At 49.2% G+C, this 18,555-nt stretch overlaps 1 protein-coding gene across 1 annotated transcript; it reads left to right on the top strand.

The window, feature by feature from the left end:
- Positions 1-3,726: 3,726 nt before the first annotated feature.
- On the top strand, positions 3,727-17,683 carry PEF1 (penta-EF-hand domain containing 1). Its single transcript, XM_069477588.1, has 5 exons — positions 3,727-3,782; positions 12,426-12,702; positions 14,229-14,384; positions 14,878-15,021; positions 16,737-17,683. The coding sequence occupies exons 1-5, from the start codon at positions 3,759-3,761 to the stop codon at positions 16,964-16,966; spliced, it is 831 nt and encodes a 276-aa protein (XP_069333689.1). The 5' UTR covers positions 3,727-3,758; the 3' UTR covers positions 16,967-17,683.
- Positions 17,684-18,555: the final 872 nt, after the last annotated feature.

Genomic DNA, 18,555 nt, shown 5'->3' with positions numbered 1-18,555 from the left:
GACGGGACACAGGTCAGTGTGGCTGGACTGCGGAGCACGCGCAGGGGAGACACGGCGGGAAGTCACTGACAGGTTTCACGCAAAGGTATGTCGCGTCCGGTTTGCCTAACGGGGAGTTCACCAATGGCAGTGCGAAGAATGGACTGGAGGACCCTTAATTTGAGAAACTCTCTGCTCTGTAAGATGGAGAAAAAGGCTGCTGCATATTTATTCCACAAGGAAAAGTCCCAAATTTGATGCCTCTGGAATTTAAATCTTCCTTTTTGTCACCATGTTTTCCTTTGTCACCAGAATTCAACAGAATCTAATTAGACTTCACATAGGGTCTGTTAATCCCTTACAAGACTAGATCTTTTTTTGTGGCTGTCCTGAGTAGTGCATGGGAATAGCTTTTGTCACTGTGCTCCCCCTACGCTACCATAACGGAAGGGAGTGCGGCCACATCACACTGTACGCAGTTCTCATTTTTCAGTTGGTTCTGTGGAAAGTTGCAAATCACCCTCTGATCCACAATACCCAACTGGAATTTAAATTTCAGAACTGGATCTGGTTGGAATCAAAGAGAATTAATTCCATAATAATTAGGTGGGTGTTGGTATTCCTTCTCAGTAAGCCATACCGGGGCTTGGTGCAGAGCCAGGAGGCCTGGGGATGATGTCTCTAGGGGAGGCAATATTTTCCAGTGGATGGGCCTTTCGTTCCCAAGCTCTGCCTCACCTCTAATGAGTCAACCACAGGGCTTCCATGAACTCAGGAAAGTGCTCTGTGCTCTAGAAAGGGCTGGAATCCAAGATTTCCCCTTTGGCTAAAACTGAAACAATAACAGGAACTTCCCCACCCACCTCTGTCTGCCTCAGGTAGTTGAGGTTTTAGAAATGAGTTGATTGTTTTTCAGTCTTTGGAAGATCCTGATCTCACTCTCATCCAGCCCCCTCCAAAACAAACACACCTGGGTGTGCTGCAGGTCCTCAGAGGCACAGCCCTGGATGTCGGCTTTGGCTGGTCTCTGACTGCCTGAGGGAAGATTTGGATGCCTCTGCCCTCAAATAGCACAGACTTCCAACAGCAAGCTCCCCTAAGAGCCCTTCACTAGGCAGAAGGGGATGGAGGCAAAGAAGTCTCATAGGAGCTGAATCCTCAGCACCTGGAACAGAGCCTGGCAAGTGGGGGGAATTCAAGAGGCTCACAGGTTTGTGGAATAAATGAGCACGTGTCACAGGACCCAATCTGCGGGCCAAGTGTCACTATCCTCTCTCCCAGCCTTGAACTTCAGCCTGGACTTCAGGACGTCTTCCTTTCTGAGATTTTTCAGTTCAATTCCACCAATATTTTTTGGACTGGGAGGTTATAAAGGTAAAGAAGACATGGCCTACTAACTATTAAATATTGAGTAGTTAAAATGAGTGTAGACCTGAGTTCAAATCCAGACTTCTCCATTTATCTTTTTGATATTAGGGAAGTCACTTAGCCTCTCTGAGCCTCAGTTCCTCATCATTAATGGGTAATAGCATCCTCTCTCAAAAGACTGTGATGAAAATTAAACAACACATAGTACTTAGCACAAATTTCAGCACCTAGTAAGCATTCAGTACACAATATTAATAATAATAACCACTATCATTTATTGAATTCATGCCAGGCACTACTCTAGGTGTTGGGGATAGAAGAATAAATAGGAAAAGGACAATTCTACAATATATGTAAACCTTACAACATACATGTAAACTTTAAAGAGGACAATTCAAGCAGTGACACATATTATGAAAAAATATGATATAATGATATGCTAGATGACTGGATGTTGGAGGGGGGCCATGTACTTTAGCTGTGGTGTCAAGGAATGCTCCCCACTCCAAGAGGTGATATTTGAACTGAGACTTGGATAACTTTTCAACCAATGAAAAGTCAAAGTGTTCTAGACAGAGAGGGAAGAGCTAATCCAAAGATATGGAGGCGGGAATGAGCTCAGCATGTTCTGGGGGTGGCACGACCAGGCCAGCGTGGCTGGAGTGTATCAAGGAGGACAGCAATGGCAGGAAATAAGGCTGGAGAGACAGGCAGGGTCTAGGTCATGTAGGACCATGAAGGTCATAAGGAGAGTTTAGCTTTTATTGTAAGAGTGATGAGAAGCCCCCGGAGTATAAGCCAGGGAATGACATTTTTAGGCAATCACTCTGGCTGCCCTATAGTGAGGGAAAGAGTGAAAAGGACATTGGTCAGGAGGCTATTGCAGTGATTCAGGCACAGATGATGGTGTCTTGGACTAGAGTGATAGTGTGAACAGGGAGAAAAGAGCAGATGTGGGTATATTTTTGAACTAGAGCAAATGGAGGTGGGGAAGTGCATAGAGAAAAAGAGGACATACAAGAATGATCCTAGGATTTTGGCCTGACTGAGTGGATTTTCTGAGACGAAGGAGAGGAATGGGTTTTGTTTTGGGGGAAAACATCAAAAGAGAACTCTTTATACAAGGCAAGCTGGACTATGGCAGTGATAGTACCAAGTGCAGAGAAAGACTGGCAAGAGGGTGGCTAACTCTGAAGCTTGAGGGGACTGTGGGAGGTTTAGGTGGCAGATGAGATTGGAACTGATCCTTGTAGGACTGGAGATGGGAGGGCTGCTCCCTCTCTTCCAGGAGAAAGAAGTGGTTTGAGCATAACTCTAGGTATGAGCAGGTGCAATCGCTCATTTTCAAATTACATGTTTGTTTCTGACAGCTAAGAAAACTGAGACTCAGGTCTCTAACCTGCCCAAAGTCACACAGTTAGAAAGTGACCCTCACTCCAAAGCAGAGGTGCTGCGTGATGGAACTGAGCAGTACAGAGTGGAAGACAGACCAGAGCTGTAAGACATGAGACTGGAAAGGTGAGGGTGGGCCAGACTGCGAAGGGACTGGAGGGCCAGGATGAAGAGAGTGGGCCTTACTTTGCAGTTGTGGATGAAGAGCACCATTGTAGGCTGTGCAATGGGCAAGTGGCACGTACGTGGTGCTGAGGTCACTTAGAAACCAGGATTTGACCTCCTATAGGGATCAATCTAGACTTCCCTGCTGTGAACTGGGCATCCACTGACCCTGGTTCTAGGCCACCCTCTGCCACTAACCCACTGTGAACTAGGGCAAGTCACTGCCTCCCAATTTCCCCATATATGAAGAGTTACTAGATAATCTAATTTTCCTCCAGCGCTAACGGTTCGGGATTTTCATCTTCAAAAACCACAGATCTGTATCTCACCCCAAGGCTACTAAGTTGCACCCAGCGTCTTGACGTCAGAAAGGAGTAATTCTGCCATCGTCTCCATCCTTTCCAGGAGGCCTTTGTAGGTTTCCCATTGTCATGGCAACCGCTTGGGCCCTCACCCGGCGGAAATTCGAAGTGACAACAACAGTTACGCCACTATCGTGCGTCCCATTTGCCAGGTTATAATATGGCCGCCGCAGCAACACCCAACCTAGGCTTCTCACTAAATATCCCGGCCTGACCAGCCCTGGGGCTTACTCCAGGTCAGGAAAGGGAGAAACAGGCGAGCCAGTACAGCCACCAAGATTTCCGGAAGGCTCCACCAGGTCTTTAGCACCTCTGGTCTGTGTGGTAGGCCCCCGCCCGCTGCCCTGTACCGTCACTTCCGTCGTCGTACCGCGCCCAAGATTGAGAGCATGGCCGTCCAATCAAGTGCGGGCCCGCCCCCAGGCCCTGGCGAGGGCCGGGTCTGAGAGTCGGAGGCCCCGCCCCTCGCAGGCGTGTGACGTCAGAGTCGCCATGGCCAGCTATCCGTACGGGCAGGTGAGTGTGTGAGGGGCCCGCGAGTGCACCTAGGGCCCGTGCCAAGCCCAGGCCCGGCGCCCCCGACTCTTCTTTCCCCCGCCTTTCTCCGTGTCCTTCCCACGCTGGGTTCGCTTCAGCGAGACCTCGCATGGGAGAGAACGCAAAAGGGACCATCGGTCGCGCCCGGCTTACGTCACTCAGGACCGCGCGTCCCGGAGGTTGTGTCGCGCCCCCTCTGACGTCGCGCAGGCGAGGCTTTGGGGACCTTGGACCCCACAGGTCCATGCTGGTCCCTGCCTGGGGTCCACACCCTCTCAAGGCTCCCGCGGGTTCCCTGGCCGGTGTCATCTGCTGACAGGATGTGGAGAGCTCTGGTTCCATCAGTATGATTTTGGGCGATACAGGCTTCCCGACCCACCCCCCACCTGCTGCGTCAGAGTAATCAGGAGAATCTGTGGTTGTAGCAGGCGCCACAAGTGAGCCGGTTTGACCACTGACTTAATCCAGCAGCTCCGTTTCACATATAGGAAAAAATGAAACCCCAAGAAGACATAGAATTTATCTGAAGTCACCAGGCAGTTAGGCAGCAGCAAAGCCGAGGTCAGAACCCGGGCTTTCTGCAGATGCCTTTTCCCCACTGGCCAGCCGGTCTTGATTTAGCCAGGAACACCACAGCAAGGTGATGCTGTGGCCAGAATACTTTATCAGGTGACAGAATAGTAGGATGGTCAAGTGCAGTTTGGGGTCAGAGGTAGGTTCACATCTTGGCTCCATCACCCAAATCGTTTTGATCCCTTGAGCAAGATGTTTTGCCTTTCTGAGTCAAAAGTTTCCTCCTCTAAAATGGGGCCTAATGGAGTTTACCTCAGAGCTATTACGAAGAGCAATGAGGTGATGCTTATTAAGTATTTGGTGCATAATAAGGTGTAACACGCTTTGCCTTTTAGTGTTTTGATTTCTACTAGCCTCCTGGAAGGTTAGTGCTGAGTGGACCCTCAAAATAACCCCCTCATATTGCAGAGGAGGAAACTGAAACCCAGAGAGGGCTCACGAGTTGCCCAAGATCACACAGTGATTTAGGAGTTAAAACCATGTAGAAAAATTGGAAAACAAGATCGAATGGGATATTACAAAACGCTTGACTGAGTATAGTTACGTGCCAAAGATGAGGTAAGATGGCGTGTAGCCCTGTACGGTTTACATAGTATTTGGACCTTTTTGTCCCTATCGTGAAGGCCCTATAGGCATACAGGGATTATTACACCCAGTTTACAGCTGAGGAACAAACCCAATGAGGTTAAGTGGCTTGCCAAAGGTCACATGTCGCAAGTGAGGGTGAGCCCAGGAGTAGGACTCCTTTCGTTGCATGCTTAGCAGAGGTGGGAAGAAGAGAGGCCAGCGTGGGCTGGGATTAGAAGGACACATAACGTACGTAGCAGTGTTTCCCAAATTCCATTCTCTGAGTCTTGTAAGATATTAAAAAGGTATTATTAGTAGAGGACGATTCTGTGGTTAATTACGTTTGGGAAACACTCTTAAATATAGCTGAGTAAGTATGTTCCCAGGGCATTTCAGAATTCTTAATTTGCTATTGGACATTGTAAATCTTCCAGGAAGGAATAGAATGTGCAGTATTTCTTAAATTTACTTAATTATGGAACTTCCGTCCCCCTCTTTTTTTTTTTTTTAATGCCTGTTCATTTTTTGTGACACTGGTATTTCTGAGGAACACAGTAACCCAGTTTAGGAAAATATTGCCATAGTTTATTGTTTCTCAGTGATTGGTCTTCTGGCTTAGAATCACCTGAGGGCATGTTAAAAAAGCACACTTTTGGGTACTACTCAGACCTGTTCTGTGCCCAGGAATCTACATTTTAATAAGCTTTGGGGATAATTTGTATGCATCCTAGAAGCACTGACAGGTTAGACAACTAGGCTAGAATCCTATTACTTAACACATTAGCTGCCATGTGAGTTGTATTTAACTTGAGCTAATTTTGAGCCCGGGGTCTCATGAAGCAAAACCCTGCAGTTAGTTTGTGAAAATCTTACTTGTTGATGTTCTTTTTGTTACAGTTAATATTGACAATTCTAAAAACGGATTGTGTTGCCTATAACTCATGCACAGAAAACAATAAAAAATAACAAACTAGAAAGGATCATTTTGTTTTAATAAAAGACCATGGTCCCAAGGGAAAAAAAATTTTTTTTCTAGGGTGGCAGTCAATGTGTTAATAGTTGTATGCCCTTGGACAAACCATCTAAGGGCTCTAAGCCTCAGTTTCCTCACCTGTAAAAAAGAAGAAGTAATACCTGTAAGGGCTGACAGGAGGATGAAGTGCAGGAAGCCCTGCAGGGAGCGTGGCACATTGTTAGTACATGGCACATGCCAGTGCTTGGTGGCAGCTCTGGCTGCTGTGATTGCTCTTTCTATGCCGTGCTGCCTGGGTTGTGCCAGGAGTGAAATACTGAAAGGTAGTACAGAGAGAAAGTGTCTGGAATAGAAGAAGAAATGGTACTGTTTTCCCCCACCATACCCTTGTCCACCTCCTAGTCCCACGTGTTCTAAAAAGGAAATGGGTTGTTTTAAAGCATCTCAGTCAGAGCTGCATCCCCTCCCCTCGCTACATAGCCCTGGAGGATTCCAGCCTATTGGTAAGAGTCAAAATTCCTGTAATTTCCCACTGCCTCCAGCCCAGGGTACTCAAGCATGGACTGGGCGTTGGAATAGTAAAACTCAAGCACCCTTTGGTTCTGTGAGGGAACCATCTTGATGGATTTCTGGGTTTAAGAGCTTGGTCTGTGAGGCCAGAGAGATTTGGCTTCAAATCCCTGCTCTGCCACTTCCTTGAAGGAGTTTGTTGCAAATATGAGTCTCAGTTTCCCCTTCTTTAGAATAGGGTCATAACAGTACCTACCTCAGAGTTACTGCAAAGATTAAATGAGATAATCCACATAAAGTGCTTGGCATGTAGTAAATAATCCAAGTGGAAGAGTAATGCAGATATGTAAATTGAAGAATCAGTGTGCCAAGTATTAAATGGGAGTAAGTGTAAGGTACTAGCACAGCACAGGAGGGATACCTAACTCGGTCTAAGGGTGCATAAAGACTTCTTAAAGGAGGTGATGTTTAAGCCAAAAACTGAATCACCGGTAGGAGTTAGCTGGGTAAAGAGAGGAATGGTGTTCCGGTAGAGAAAATAGCTGCACAAAGACCAGGAAGCAAGTAGGACAGCTCAGTATTTTGGAGGAACTTTAAGATCAGTCTAGTTGTAGTGATGAGGGGAAAAGGAGTAAGAAATGAGACCAGGAAGTTAGGCAAGGGCCAGATCCCAAAGGGCCTTGTATGCCTTTTGGGGGAGTGTGACTTCATCCTAAGAGTAGCAAGGGAACCAGTGAAGAGTTTTGTCCCATCTGTGCTTTAGAGCGATTACCGTGGGCACTGTGAGAATGGATTGAGGCAGGGAGATTAGTTTCAAAGCTATTGAACTAATCTAGGCTAAAGAGAACAGTGACCTGGCGAAGGTGGATTTGAGAAGCATTTGGGAGATAGAGTTGAGAAAATTTGGTGCCTAGCTTAAGTGACGGAGGGGAGGAAAGAGGAGGTGCTTAGGAGGGCACTAAGGCTTTAGGTTTGGGTGACTGGGCAGAAGGGGTTCCATTCACTGAGAAGGGAACGCAGTGGGAGGAATGGGTTTGGAGGCCATGTCCAGAGGCTATGTGGGTCTGTAGCTCAGGAGAGATGAAACTGGAGAGAGAGGTTTTGGAGGGTCAGCACAGAGGTAGTGATTGAAGTCTTGGGACAGTTCTTGGCTCATTGTTTATTGGTTGCATGTTTCTGTCCTTTAAATGTTTTAGGAGGCTCTGCTGGCGAATGCTTGAACCATTCCTTCTGCCGTCTTGTGATTGTTTAACCCCTTAGCCTGGGCTGCCACCTCCTCAGCAGGCATTTGAGGGGTAGCTCTGGGGCTGGTCTTTGCCATGCAACCTCCTCCCTTCCTCATCCGAGCCTCACAAGGGTTTGGGGGGTAGAAGAATGAGCCCTCAGAACCGAAAGAAAATACAGAACTTTCTGAGTGGGTTATTTGAGAGGAAGTAAGCTCCCCACCCCTTGTGGGAATGCAAATAGAGATTCCATTATTGACTCAGAGGTTGGATTGAGGAATCTTTGAGGTTTCTTCCAGTATGTGGCTCTCGAACTGAGTCTAGGTGCCAGGGTGAAAAAAAGAAAAGATTCTTCTGAGACTCTTATTTCTGGCCTTGAAGGCTCTGAAAGATCACCTCCTTCCCCCTCTGCCCCCGTCTACTGTAGAAATTTGTCATATGTGACAGAAACATTTAGCACAGTCCCTGGCACAGACACATGCTAGGCACTCACTGAGTGAACAAACAGGAGGCGGTGCAGAGTCATACAGACCCTGTTTGGATCCCAGCTTACCCATTCTAGCTGCGTGATCTCAGGCACATTATTAAACTCTCTGCACCTTCATTTTCTTATCTGTAAAATGGGATAATAGCACTATCCTCAAAGGACTAAGGATCAGTGAGAGCTGATTGAACTGGAAGCAGCTTGCAGAGCCTCAATAAATATTAATTACCCCTCTCCCAAGGTATCAAATGTAGCTTGTTTGCAATCAGCCAAAGACCTCGAGATAATTTTCTGTGCTGCTTTGGAAGCCATGGTTACTGAACACTTCCTGTCTTCCCCTCCCCTCTCCCTTCACAATCTTGTTTTTATCGGTATTAAATACTCCTGGGAAAACTCTCAAAAGGGTTGGCAGCATAGAGTTAGTATAAAATAACAGGGAACTGGGGACTCTGGTTTTCACTTCTGGTCAGACCCTTGCTAACAGCTCAGTGACCCTGGGAACATCTCATCGTCTTCCCCAAACTTCCTCTGCAGCCTGGATTCCGCCTCAGTTGGTAGCTCCACCTCCTTCGTCCTGTGCAAACTAGAAACCTGAGTCATTCTAAACACTTCCTCTCCTCGCTCCCCCTCCATCTCTTTCCTAATCTAATTAGTCACCAAGTCATGTCTAGTCTATCTCTGAAATAGCTTCAGAATCCATTCCGTTTTCTCCATCCCCAAGTCTGCTGTCTGGTTCATGCCCTGCCTGCCCAGCACCTGGGCTGCTGCCTCCCCCGCTAGCTCATCCTCCACGCTGCTGCTGCCGCCGCCGCCGCTGCCAGTTACTTCTCTAAACAAGGCTCTGATCACGTTTCTCCCCTGTTGGAAACCCTTCTATGGTGTTCTGTTTTCTCCAGCATAAAGCCCAAACACTTTAGAGTGGCGTTCACTTGTTCAAATATTTATAGAGGCTTGCAGGTGCCTGGCACTGTGCTGGGCCCTAGGGTACCATGATGAATGAGGCCCAGCAGATGCGCCTGGGCAGCATACTGTTGGCGGGGGAAGATACCAGACAGACAGAAACTACTCTGAGACACCAGTGACTCACCAGTAACTGAAATGCAGCAGGAGAGGTGCTTGGTCCAGGATTGCGTAAAAGGCCTGCCTTTGCGTAGCCCCCCTGACCACACCACGCTTGCTCACGTAAGCCTTTGTCTGTCTTCTCCCTCTGTCTGAAGTGTCCTTCCCTGCCTTCCTTTTGGGGAATCCTGTGCATCCTTCAAAGACTAACTCCAGTATCACTGCTGCTTCCTCCAGGAAGCCTTCCTTGACCCACTTCATGCATTGTTCATTTGATTATTCATTTAGTCATTCAGCGAACAGAACAAATTCCTCTGTCCATGCTTCTTCATAGCGTGTAAGTAGTTTTTCTGATGGCATTGATCATATTGTATCATAATTACCTATGGGCTCCTCAAGGGCAGGGCCTCATCTAGTTCTGTGTCCCTGGGCCCAGAACAATATCGTCATTCTGCAAGTGCTTGCTGAATGAAGTCACTGAACGGCACTGTACCTCAGTCTCTTCATCTGAAAAATAGACCTACTAAACACCTTCCTTTTTTCCTACTAGGCAAGATTCTGCCAGTTGTGTTTGTGTATGTGAAAGTGCATTGGGCTTTAACACAGAAGGGCTTTAATGCAGGGCAGAAAGGAGAGGGTTTAGGTGCTGCCAGACTGCCCGCTACCCAGAATGTGATAGGAAGGGCAGAAGACCTGCCTGGCAGTACCTGCCTTGTTGGCCTGGGGACATTTCCCAGGTGGAAGCACTTTGCCTCAGGTACCCCTGCTAGGTACAGTTTATGGCTTTGCTCACAGGGCTTATAGTGGAACAGCTACTTCCTGGCCTGGTGTCCAGCCTGTTCTTTGGGTGTGTCCAGAATCTGCATAGTCCCCACGTCCTTTCCACCCCACACTGGAATCCTGTGCCCTGTTGCTTAAGGAAAGAGCACTGTAGCAGGAGGCAGTGGGAGGCACTGGGTGCAGGCGTGGAGAGGGGAAGTGGTCCAGGCCCACCTCTGCCTCCAGCTCGCAGTATGACTTGGACAAGTCCCTTCCCCTCTCCTGGCCCTAGTTTCCCCATCTGTAAAATGAGGGGGTTAGGTTAAGTGACTGGCCTTCTGGGCACCTCTCCTGTCACACCACTACAGCCCCATTGGGAATCTTGTTCGTTCTTTAAGTCCCAGCTCAAATGCCGCTTTCTCGTGGAAACCCTCCCTGATTTTACCTTCTTTCCTTTACAGCCCCCGTGGCACACGGCTTATGTGTCCATTTTAAATACCTGTTTCCTTGTGCTGTTTTGTTAGATGTTACGGAGTGTCTCCGTGCTTCTCCTGTTAGCTGTGAGCGCCTTCAGATTGTTGCACTCTCCTTTATATGCCCGTCCCCCAGAGTTTAGCTGGCCCAGGACTTTGCCGACAGTAATAATATAATAATAGCAATAGCAGCTATGTTTCATGTATGATTTATCGATCGTTTCCTTTATGCCAGGCACCGTTGTGAAAAGAAGTTGTCTTATATTAGTAGTTTTCAGACTGTCTTTTGAGTCACCGTGAGGGTTCTTTACAGCCCCCCCAGAATCTATCAAGGGAGGGGCCCCCTCATGATTGGGTCTCTGGAACCCCCACCTTGCTTCAACTAGAGCAACTTTCTTTTATGAATTTTATTTTTTTTTAAATCAAAAGATTTTATAGCTAAAATTGAAACTAACAGAATTTTATAAGATTATTTCTCATAATCTGCAGAACAGTCCAGTGAGGATGAGATGATTACATTTTAGTTGTGAGGAAGCAGGCTCAGATTGAGCCACTGGCCCCGTCATGAACTCAGCTGGTGAGAGCAGAGTTTTGAATTGAAATCTGTCTGTGACTTTAGCTCCTATAATAGCTATGGCAGCTTCTAGGGAGGAAGAGTGCCCACGATGCTGAGTAGGGGAGGTAGTAGGGCCTGCTCTTGCCCTCCCCCAAAAAGCCTCTCTTCCTTGGACATGCAGGCCCCTTTTAGATGACAATCAGTTTGGTCTTAGCATTGAGGGTGGTGGTCCCAGAAGCTATCAAACACAATAAGAAAAGAAAGCCCAGACTCTCAGTGGCTAGGCCACTGCTGTGCCTCCAGGTTGAGCTAGGACGTGTCTGGATGGGACCTTCCCCATAGCTGGGCCCAGCTGCTCTCTGTGCCCTTGAGCTCTGCTTGTTGCAGATGTGTTAGGGCTGTGCTCTGCCAGGCCCTGTGCTGGTCATTTAGGGAGATGGAGCGGAACGCTCTTAGCCTCAGGGGTCCCTGGCTGGTGGCGTGGGGATGTAGACGAGACAGGGATGCTCCCATGTGAGCTCTATTGTGCAAATGCCCTGGACCAGAGGAGACCTGAGTTCTGGTCCCAGCCCCTCCACACAGTCTGTGTGTGACTTTTGTGGACTTCAGTTTCGTCTTCTGTGGGCGGCTGCTATTAATAGTTAATGTGTATTGAGTGCTTACTCTGTGCCAGGCCCTGTGTCAAAATGCTTCACATTTCATTCACACACCAACCTGAGAGGGAGGCACTATTATTATTCTCATTTTACAGCGGAAGATACTGAGGCTTAGAGAGGTTAAATCATTAGTCCAGTTAAGTTGGAAGAACCTGAACTTGAACTGGTCCTTTTAACCATTGTACCATATTGCCTTAAGAATGGGGTCTCCCCTACCTGCCTCATGAGTCATGAGGGAGGACAGGGAAATGTTTTTGCTTAGCGAGCTGCAGTAGGGCATGGAAGACATGCTGTGGATGAATCCATGCTGTGGATACATCATTTGTGACTGATGAGGGTTGGGGATGTTGGGCGGAGACTGCATTTGTGCTGTGAATTCTGCAGATAGAGATGGGGGTACCTCAGGGTGGGCATTTGGAATTCTATTTGATTCACTTGCTTATTCATTCATCCAATAAATATGTACCGAGCATCCATCCTGCACTGGGAGCTGTGGATGAAGTGGCAAACCAGACGTGATCCCAGCCCTTGTGGAGCCCCGTGGTGTACAGAAAAGGGGAGTCAGGAGGGCAGGATTCCAGCCCTGATTCTGCAGATCTTGATTTTGGGTAACTCGTAGCTCCTCTAGAAGCTTCAGTTTGCCCATCTGAGCAATGGGATCGTAATTCCAACCCTACCATAGGATGAGTTGAAAGAATGGCAGTGGACGTGCTTTATAGCTGTAAAGTGCCATGCTGTGGCTAGTTTCTGGCCTCGTCATTCTGACTGATAATCTTGCTCTTCCTGCAGGGCTGCCCAGGAGCTGCAGGACAGGCCCCAGGAGCCCCTCCGGGTAGCTACTACCCTGGACCCCCGCATGGCGGAGGGCAGTATGGCAGTGGGCTACCTCCCGGTGCTGGTTATGGCAGTCCTGCCCCCGGAGGGCCTTACGGACCACCAGCTGGTGGAGGGCCCTATGGACACCCTGGTCCTGGAGGACCGTATGGCGGTGCGGCCCCAGGGGGCCCCTATGGTCAACCACCTCCAAATTCCTATGGTGCCCAGCAGCCCGGGCCTTATGGACAGGGTAAGTAGGGATTCTCGGATTCCATGTGCCTCTTCTACAGCCCATCCTTGTCCTTCCTATGGGTGAGCAGGCACCCTGGTCTCTAGCTCCTTAACGTCTTGCTTCCAGCTTCAGCTTGCATCTGCAGAGTGAGAAGTCTGTCAGGTAGCTTGGCTGTGGTAACTACAACTCCAAAATCTCCTTGGCTTACAGCAGCAAGCGTTTATTTCCATTGCTTGCTCAAGCTTATTTACTCTTGCTTACATCTCAGTAGCTGTGGGCTGGCTGCTGAGTTTCTGTTCCACTTGTCTTCTCATTCTGGGATCCAGACAGAAGGAGCAGCCCATATTTGGGGTATGTTATCTTTGTGACAGAAAGAAAGCAGGAGAGCTAGCAGGAATGCACAATGCCTCTTAAAGTTTCTGCTCTGAAGTTCTGTATGTTTCGTGCACCCACATTCTTTTGGCCAGGGCACGTCCCCTGGATAAGCCTGACATCAGTAGGATGGGAATGGGTGCTCCTCTCGTGGTGCTCTGCAAGCCACCAGGCAGTGGGAGAGGATGCACAGTGCTCTCAGAGGGAAGGGACATTAGCAAATAATTGGAGGTAATAATGTAGTCTACCATGGGGAGAAACCCGGTTTAAATATCCCTTACTCTGTAAAATGTGTCAGACTACACACGTTCCCAGGCTCTCTGCTAAGAACTTTATTTTGCTGTTATCTTGTTTAATCATCACAACAGCCCTGGGAAATAGGTTCAGTTTAGAAATTGGGACATCAGTACTCAGGAAATTATATGTTTTGCCTAAAGTCACACAAGCTAGTAAGTATCAGAGCCAGGATTTGAATCCAGGTCTGCTTTGATTCCAAAGCCCAAGTTCTTCTGTACAAGCCACACAGACCACACATGTTACAGAAACTCTCCTGCGGGGGGAGGACACTGCTGTTTAGGAGGGTAGGTGGAACCCGCCTCAATTTCCCATCCAAAGAGGTCAGACTAGTCCCTCAGTCAGGCAGTCCTTTTTCCCTCTGGCCTCACTGGGCTTTGGGACTGGGCAGTGTGGTTTCTGTCCTCCACAGCTGCTTGTGGCTGTCTCTGGTACTTTCTTGTGTGAAGGAGCCCCTTTATGGCCAGTTAACTCAGCATCCTAAGATAGACTTTTCTACTTCTCTGTTTTCATCAACCACCCGTTCCCAGCTCACCTTTTCCAGAGAATTCTTGATATACTGGAGGGGTACAAACCGTTCCCTGTTCTTTAGAAACATAAAATCAAACAGAGAAGTGACTGAAGCACTATATGAAAAGCCCAAAGAGCTCATGGAGTAGAAATCTACTGCAGATACTCGTGAGTCTATATGAGTGGCCCTCTTGCATCAGAGTGAGGATGTCAGCTTGATGGAAGGCAGGTGGTGGGTGAATTTGTGAGGCTTGGTGTGTAGGGAAAACCTATAGCCAGGGAGGCACCGAGGCCAGCCCATCCCAGCATTTTTGCCAGTTGGCCTTGAGACCTGGGCCTGACTCCCCTGGTTCACACCCTTCCTCCAGGTGGCGTCCCCCCCAACGTGGATCCTGAGGCCTACTCCTGGTTCCAGTCCGTGGACTCCGACCACAGCGGCTACATCTCCATCAAGGAGCTGAAGCAGGCTCTGGTCAACTCCAACTGGTCCTCATTCAATGACGAGACGTGCCTCATGATGATAAGTGAGTTCCTTCCCTGTGGGCCTGAGCTGGGGCAGAGCCACCTGTTGGTTGACAGGAGGTGGGGGAGCAGCCATTCTGCGGAGAAATCGTTTGGCTAGGGAGCATTTCCAGGAGGAAGCTGGGTTCAAGGTGAGATCCCTTAGACTGGGAGCTCTTTCCCTTAGGTCTTTCTCAAGTTCTAGACCCTGCTGAGTTACAGGCTAACTCAGGTTCCCATGCTACAGAATGGGTCTCTCTCCCCTGGTAGGAAACAGCAGGGAGGGGTTTGCTGCGAAGCCTGCAGAGAAAATGCAGTTCTGGCTGAAGGCGGCCAGGGCAGGAGGCTAGTGCAACACTGATGCAGGTGTCTTGGGGACGGGCTCCTGGGCCTCAGGCCTGTGCTTCTGTAGAATCTCCTACTGCAGCCTGGGAAGGAGGGCTGCCTCAGTGGTGCCCAGGACCCTTGGCCCTCAGTTTGAAGCCTTCCTCCTCTCCTTTCCCTCCTCCCCGTCAGACATGTTTGATAAGACTAAATCAGGCCGCATCGATGTCTACGGTTTCTCGGCCCTGTGGAAATTCATCCAGCAGTGGAAGAACCTCTTCCAGCAGTATGACCGGGACCGCTCGGGCTCCATTAGCTACACAGAGCTGCAGCAAGGTGAGGGCCGTGGCAGGGGCTCATGGGCCGGGTAGCGCCAGACTCTTCTCTTTACTTCCTAACACAGAAAAAGGGGTTTTCCTCTCACCACCAGAGGTCCACCTGCACTGCCAAATGCTGTCCTTCGTGTAGGCCTACTGCTCCCACCCCTTCTGTGACCTTCATGATCCTGGGTCCAGAATCAGGGCTGGACTCCCTGATGACAGGACTCTGGCAGTGCTGGGTGAGACAGCCCCAGCCGGCAAGGACCCTTATGGGTGGAAACTCAGCACCTTTGGGCACTTTGAGATCAGTGTGTGTGGCTTGGGTGGCTCTTTCCTCTCTAGTTTCTAGCAGGTAGAATGGAAAGAGCCCCACATAGGGGCTCGGGAAGATGGGTTCTCTTGCCACCTCTGCTGGAAGGCAGTTTCATTCCCAGCTCTGGGACCTCAAGGACTCTAAAAGTTGCAGCTATGGAAGATGACCTGAGGCCACAGCCCCAGGTCTCATTCCAGTCTGACTCTATGGGGCTGGAGCCTGCAGCCTGGGCTCAGATTGGCCAGTGAAAGGACAGGTGGCTAATGAGGTTGTAAGAACCCGAGGGGGAACTTTGCTACCCAGTGGGGGAAAGGACTCCCTACCCAGACAGTCCAGTCCCTTGCCTTGTGTGTGGATTTCAGACTAAGGAAGGTCTGCGGATGTGGTGAGTGCACCACACCTGCCCCCTGGTAGAAGGGAGAGTTGACCTGTACTGATCACCTTCTCTTTTGCTGGCTTCTGTCATGGATATTGGTCAGGGTGATACTAACAACAACAAAGCTGATTTTTATTTAATGCTCGTTATGTCCTAGGCACTGTAATAAGTGTTTTTAATTGGTTTATATAGTTCACTCTTCCCATGTACTAGCTACTATTTATTAATCCACACCCTTCCATGAAGGATCCCTTATTATCTCCCTTTTATAGATGCGAAAACTGAGGTTTAGTGTAGTGAACCTGCCCAAGGGCCCGCATAGCCGATGGAGAGCTGAGATTTTAGCCTGGGCTGGTAAGTTATGCAGAGAAGGAAGGAAGCATCCCAGTGAGGGATGGGAGCAGCATGTAGGCCGTGACATTGGAACTGCCCAGCAACTTTGTCTGGGGAAGTGATGGTGACTTTATTAAAATAACCTTTACTGAGTGCTTTATGTACCAGGCACTGTGCTAAGTGCTTTACATGATCACCTCCTTTAATCCTTACTAGAACCTGCAAGTTAAGTATCATCCCCATTTTAGAGGTGCTAAGACAGAGGGCTAGTGAGGCTCAGTGACTTGCCCAGGGTCTGTCTGACTCCAGAGCGGGTCCTCATAACCTCTGTGCTGTGCTGCCTCTGATGCCTGCTCTAGGCAAGGTGGTCCTAGGGGGCTCAGACTTCCTTTTGAAATGCAGATGAGTCAGAGATGATTACGGATAGACCGTTGTCATCTCTGGGATCCCATGAGCCCCAGTTGAACACACAGTAATGGAGATTTGGAAAAAGAAGGTTGGAGGCCTTCCAGCTATGAGGAGCATCCAGACAGAGCCCCTGTTGTGCTTCTGACATCTTGGACAGACCCTTGGGACTTGTCTGACTTCCTTATGCTCCTGGGCACATCCCCTCGAAGTCCCCTGAGCTGCTGTGCTCTGGTATTGCTGGCCGATGGAGGTGCTCATGGCAGGTTTCTGTGTGTCTGCTCTGTATGCCCCTCCTCTCCAGCTCTGTCCCAAATGGGCTACAACCTGAGCCCCCAGTTCACCCAGCTCCTGGTTTCCCGCTACTGCCCGCGCTCTGCCAATCCTGCCATGCAGCTCGACCGCTTCATCCAGGTGTGCACCCAGCTGCAGGTGCTGACGGAGGCCTTCCGGGAGAAGGACACAGCTGTGCAGGGCAACATTCGGCTCAGCTTTGAGGACTTCGTCACCATGACAGCTTCCCGGATGCTATGACCCAGCCCATCTGCAGAGAGTGGAGCGCACAAGGGACCTTTCCTGGCTCCTTACAGTGGGAGGAGCATGTGGACCTCTCTTCTTTTCCTCCCCCTTCTAAAAAAAGATTCTCCTTTGCTTGATGCAGCACTGTTCCCAAAGAGGGTTGGTAATCCTGTATCAAAGCCACCAGATAGTGATGGGCCCGACCTGCGAGAGGACTGGAAGTTGAATGGCACAGCCTTGCACCAGGAGCAGGAGATATCAGTCCTTATAATGGAGTTAGTGTCTGGTCAGCTGGGCTCCCGCCTCTAGTTTCCCCTCTTTGCCCTGATGCCAGTGGTAAGAGTTCATCGGCTTGTTACTATTGGCACCTGTGTTCCCCCACCCAGGCTGTCCTGTCAGGTGAGTCCATTTTCTCCAAAGTGCAGTCTGACCAAGCATGAGAGATTTGCCCATGGGACCAGCGGCCTGGATTCTGCCACGCCCACAGGTCCTTGCGTGTTAACGTCTAGCTGCCTGGGGTCTCTCCCTGCTCCCTGGGCATCTGGGGCCAGGCTACTGCCCTTTGTAGCTCGGACCCCTCACTTGCCTGCCTTGCTCTGCTCTGCTTCAGTCCCCAGGGGACAGTTGTCACCTCCCCCTGCCAATGCTTTTTTTTTTTTAATTGTGGTTTTTTTCATTTGGGGCCAAAAGTCCATTGAAATTGTAAGCTTCAATAAAAGGATGAAACTCTGGAGGTCCATGTTTTCCTCCATGACTTCCCAGCTACAGCTTTATCCATTCATTCACTCATTTATTCTTTCATTCAGTGAATGTTAAATACATACTGTATACCAGCCTATGCAGAAAGCAGCAGCTCGGGGGGGATGTGGCCTATATAGGGTTTCTCTCATTTGCCAGGGTGAAGCCGAAGTGTAGGGCAGCTGGTGTGAGTCCTGCTGGTTCAGTTCAGTGTGGCCTGGAGTCAGCTCAGTGAGCTGTGTGTGTTCCACAGCAGTCTTGGGGCTGGCATTCTGGGCTGGAAGCAGCCACCCCAAACTTTTCACAGCATGGCCTTTTTATTGTCTCAGGACCTAGTTTTATCTTCCAGACAAACCCCATTTATCAAGTCATAACTTTTCCCCCATTTTTATTAAGCACAGACATCTGTACTTGCCAGTCGGATCTTTAGATCAGCATGATATCCAGTCTACACTGAGTGTCTATAATGAGCTGACAAAATTTCAATCAAAAGCCAAAGACACCAGACATTCTGGTTTTCCAGGGAGCTTTATCATGGGTAATGTGTGATTATCCTTTGGCTTTTTGAGATGAAGATAAGAGCTCTGCAGCCCTAAGCAGGGCTCTCCTCCCTGCAGTGGGTGGTTGAGGAAGTAGCTATGACTATTTTGCAGGTCAGTGAGGCCCAGCAGGTGTGTGGGGCTCAGCCAGTTCAGCCCCATTCTCTGGGCTGCTGTAGTGCTAGAATCCCAGAGTCTGATGGAGTCCAGTTCCCAAGGGCCAGCCCCCATCCAGAGCTAGAATCTGCTGCATGGCCCCCCTGTGAGTTTGGCCTCTGCTTGCCAGCCTCCAGTGACAAAGAATGCAGCCTGTTTCCTCCTTGACTG

Source organism: Eulemur rufifrons, chromosome 8 (genome assembly GCF_041146395.1).
Source record: "Eulemur rufifrons isolate Redbay chromosome 8, OSU_ERuf_1, whole genome shotgun sequence".
NCBI classification, from domain to species: Eukaryota; Metazoa; Chordata; class Mammalia; order Primates; family Lemuridae; genus Eulemur; species Eulemur rufifrons.
Note: the sequence above shows the minus strand (reverse complement) of the source record. Positions and strands in the feature narration are given on the sequence as shown.

Bases quoted from the DNA above. Each gene is read 5' to 3' on its own strand.
- PEF1 (XM_069477588.1), top strand. From the start codon at position 3,759: ATGGCCAGCTATCCGTACGGGCAG. The intron at 3,783-12,425 runs GTGAGTGTGTGA...CTCTTCCTGCAG, and splicing joins CCAGCTATCCGTACGGGCAG to GGCTGCCCAGGAGCTGCAGG. The intron at 14,385-14,877 runs GTGAGTTCCTTC...CCTCCCCGTCAG, and splicing joins GACGTGCCTCATGATGATAA to ACATGTTTGATAAGACTAAA.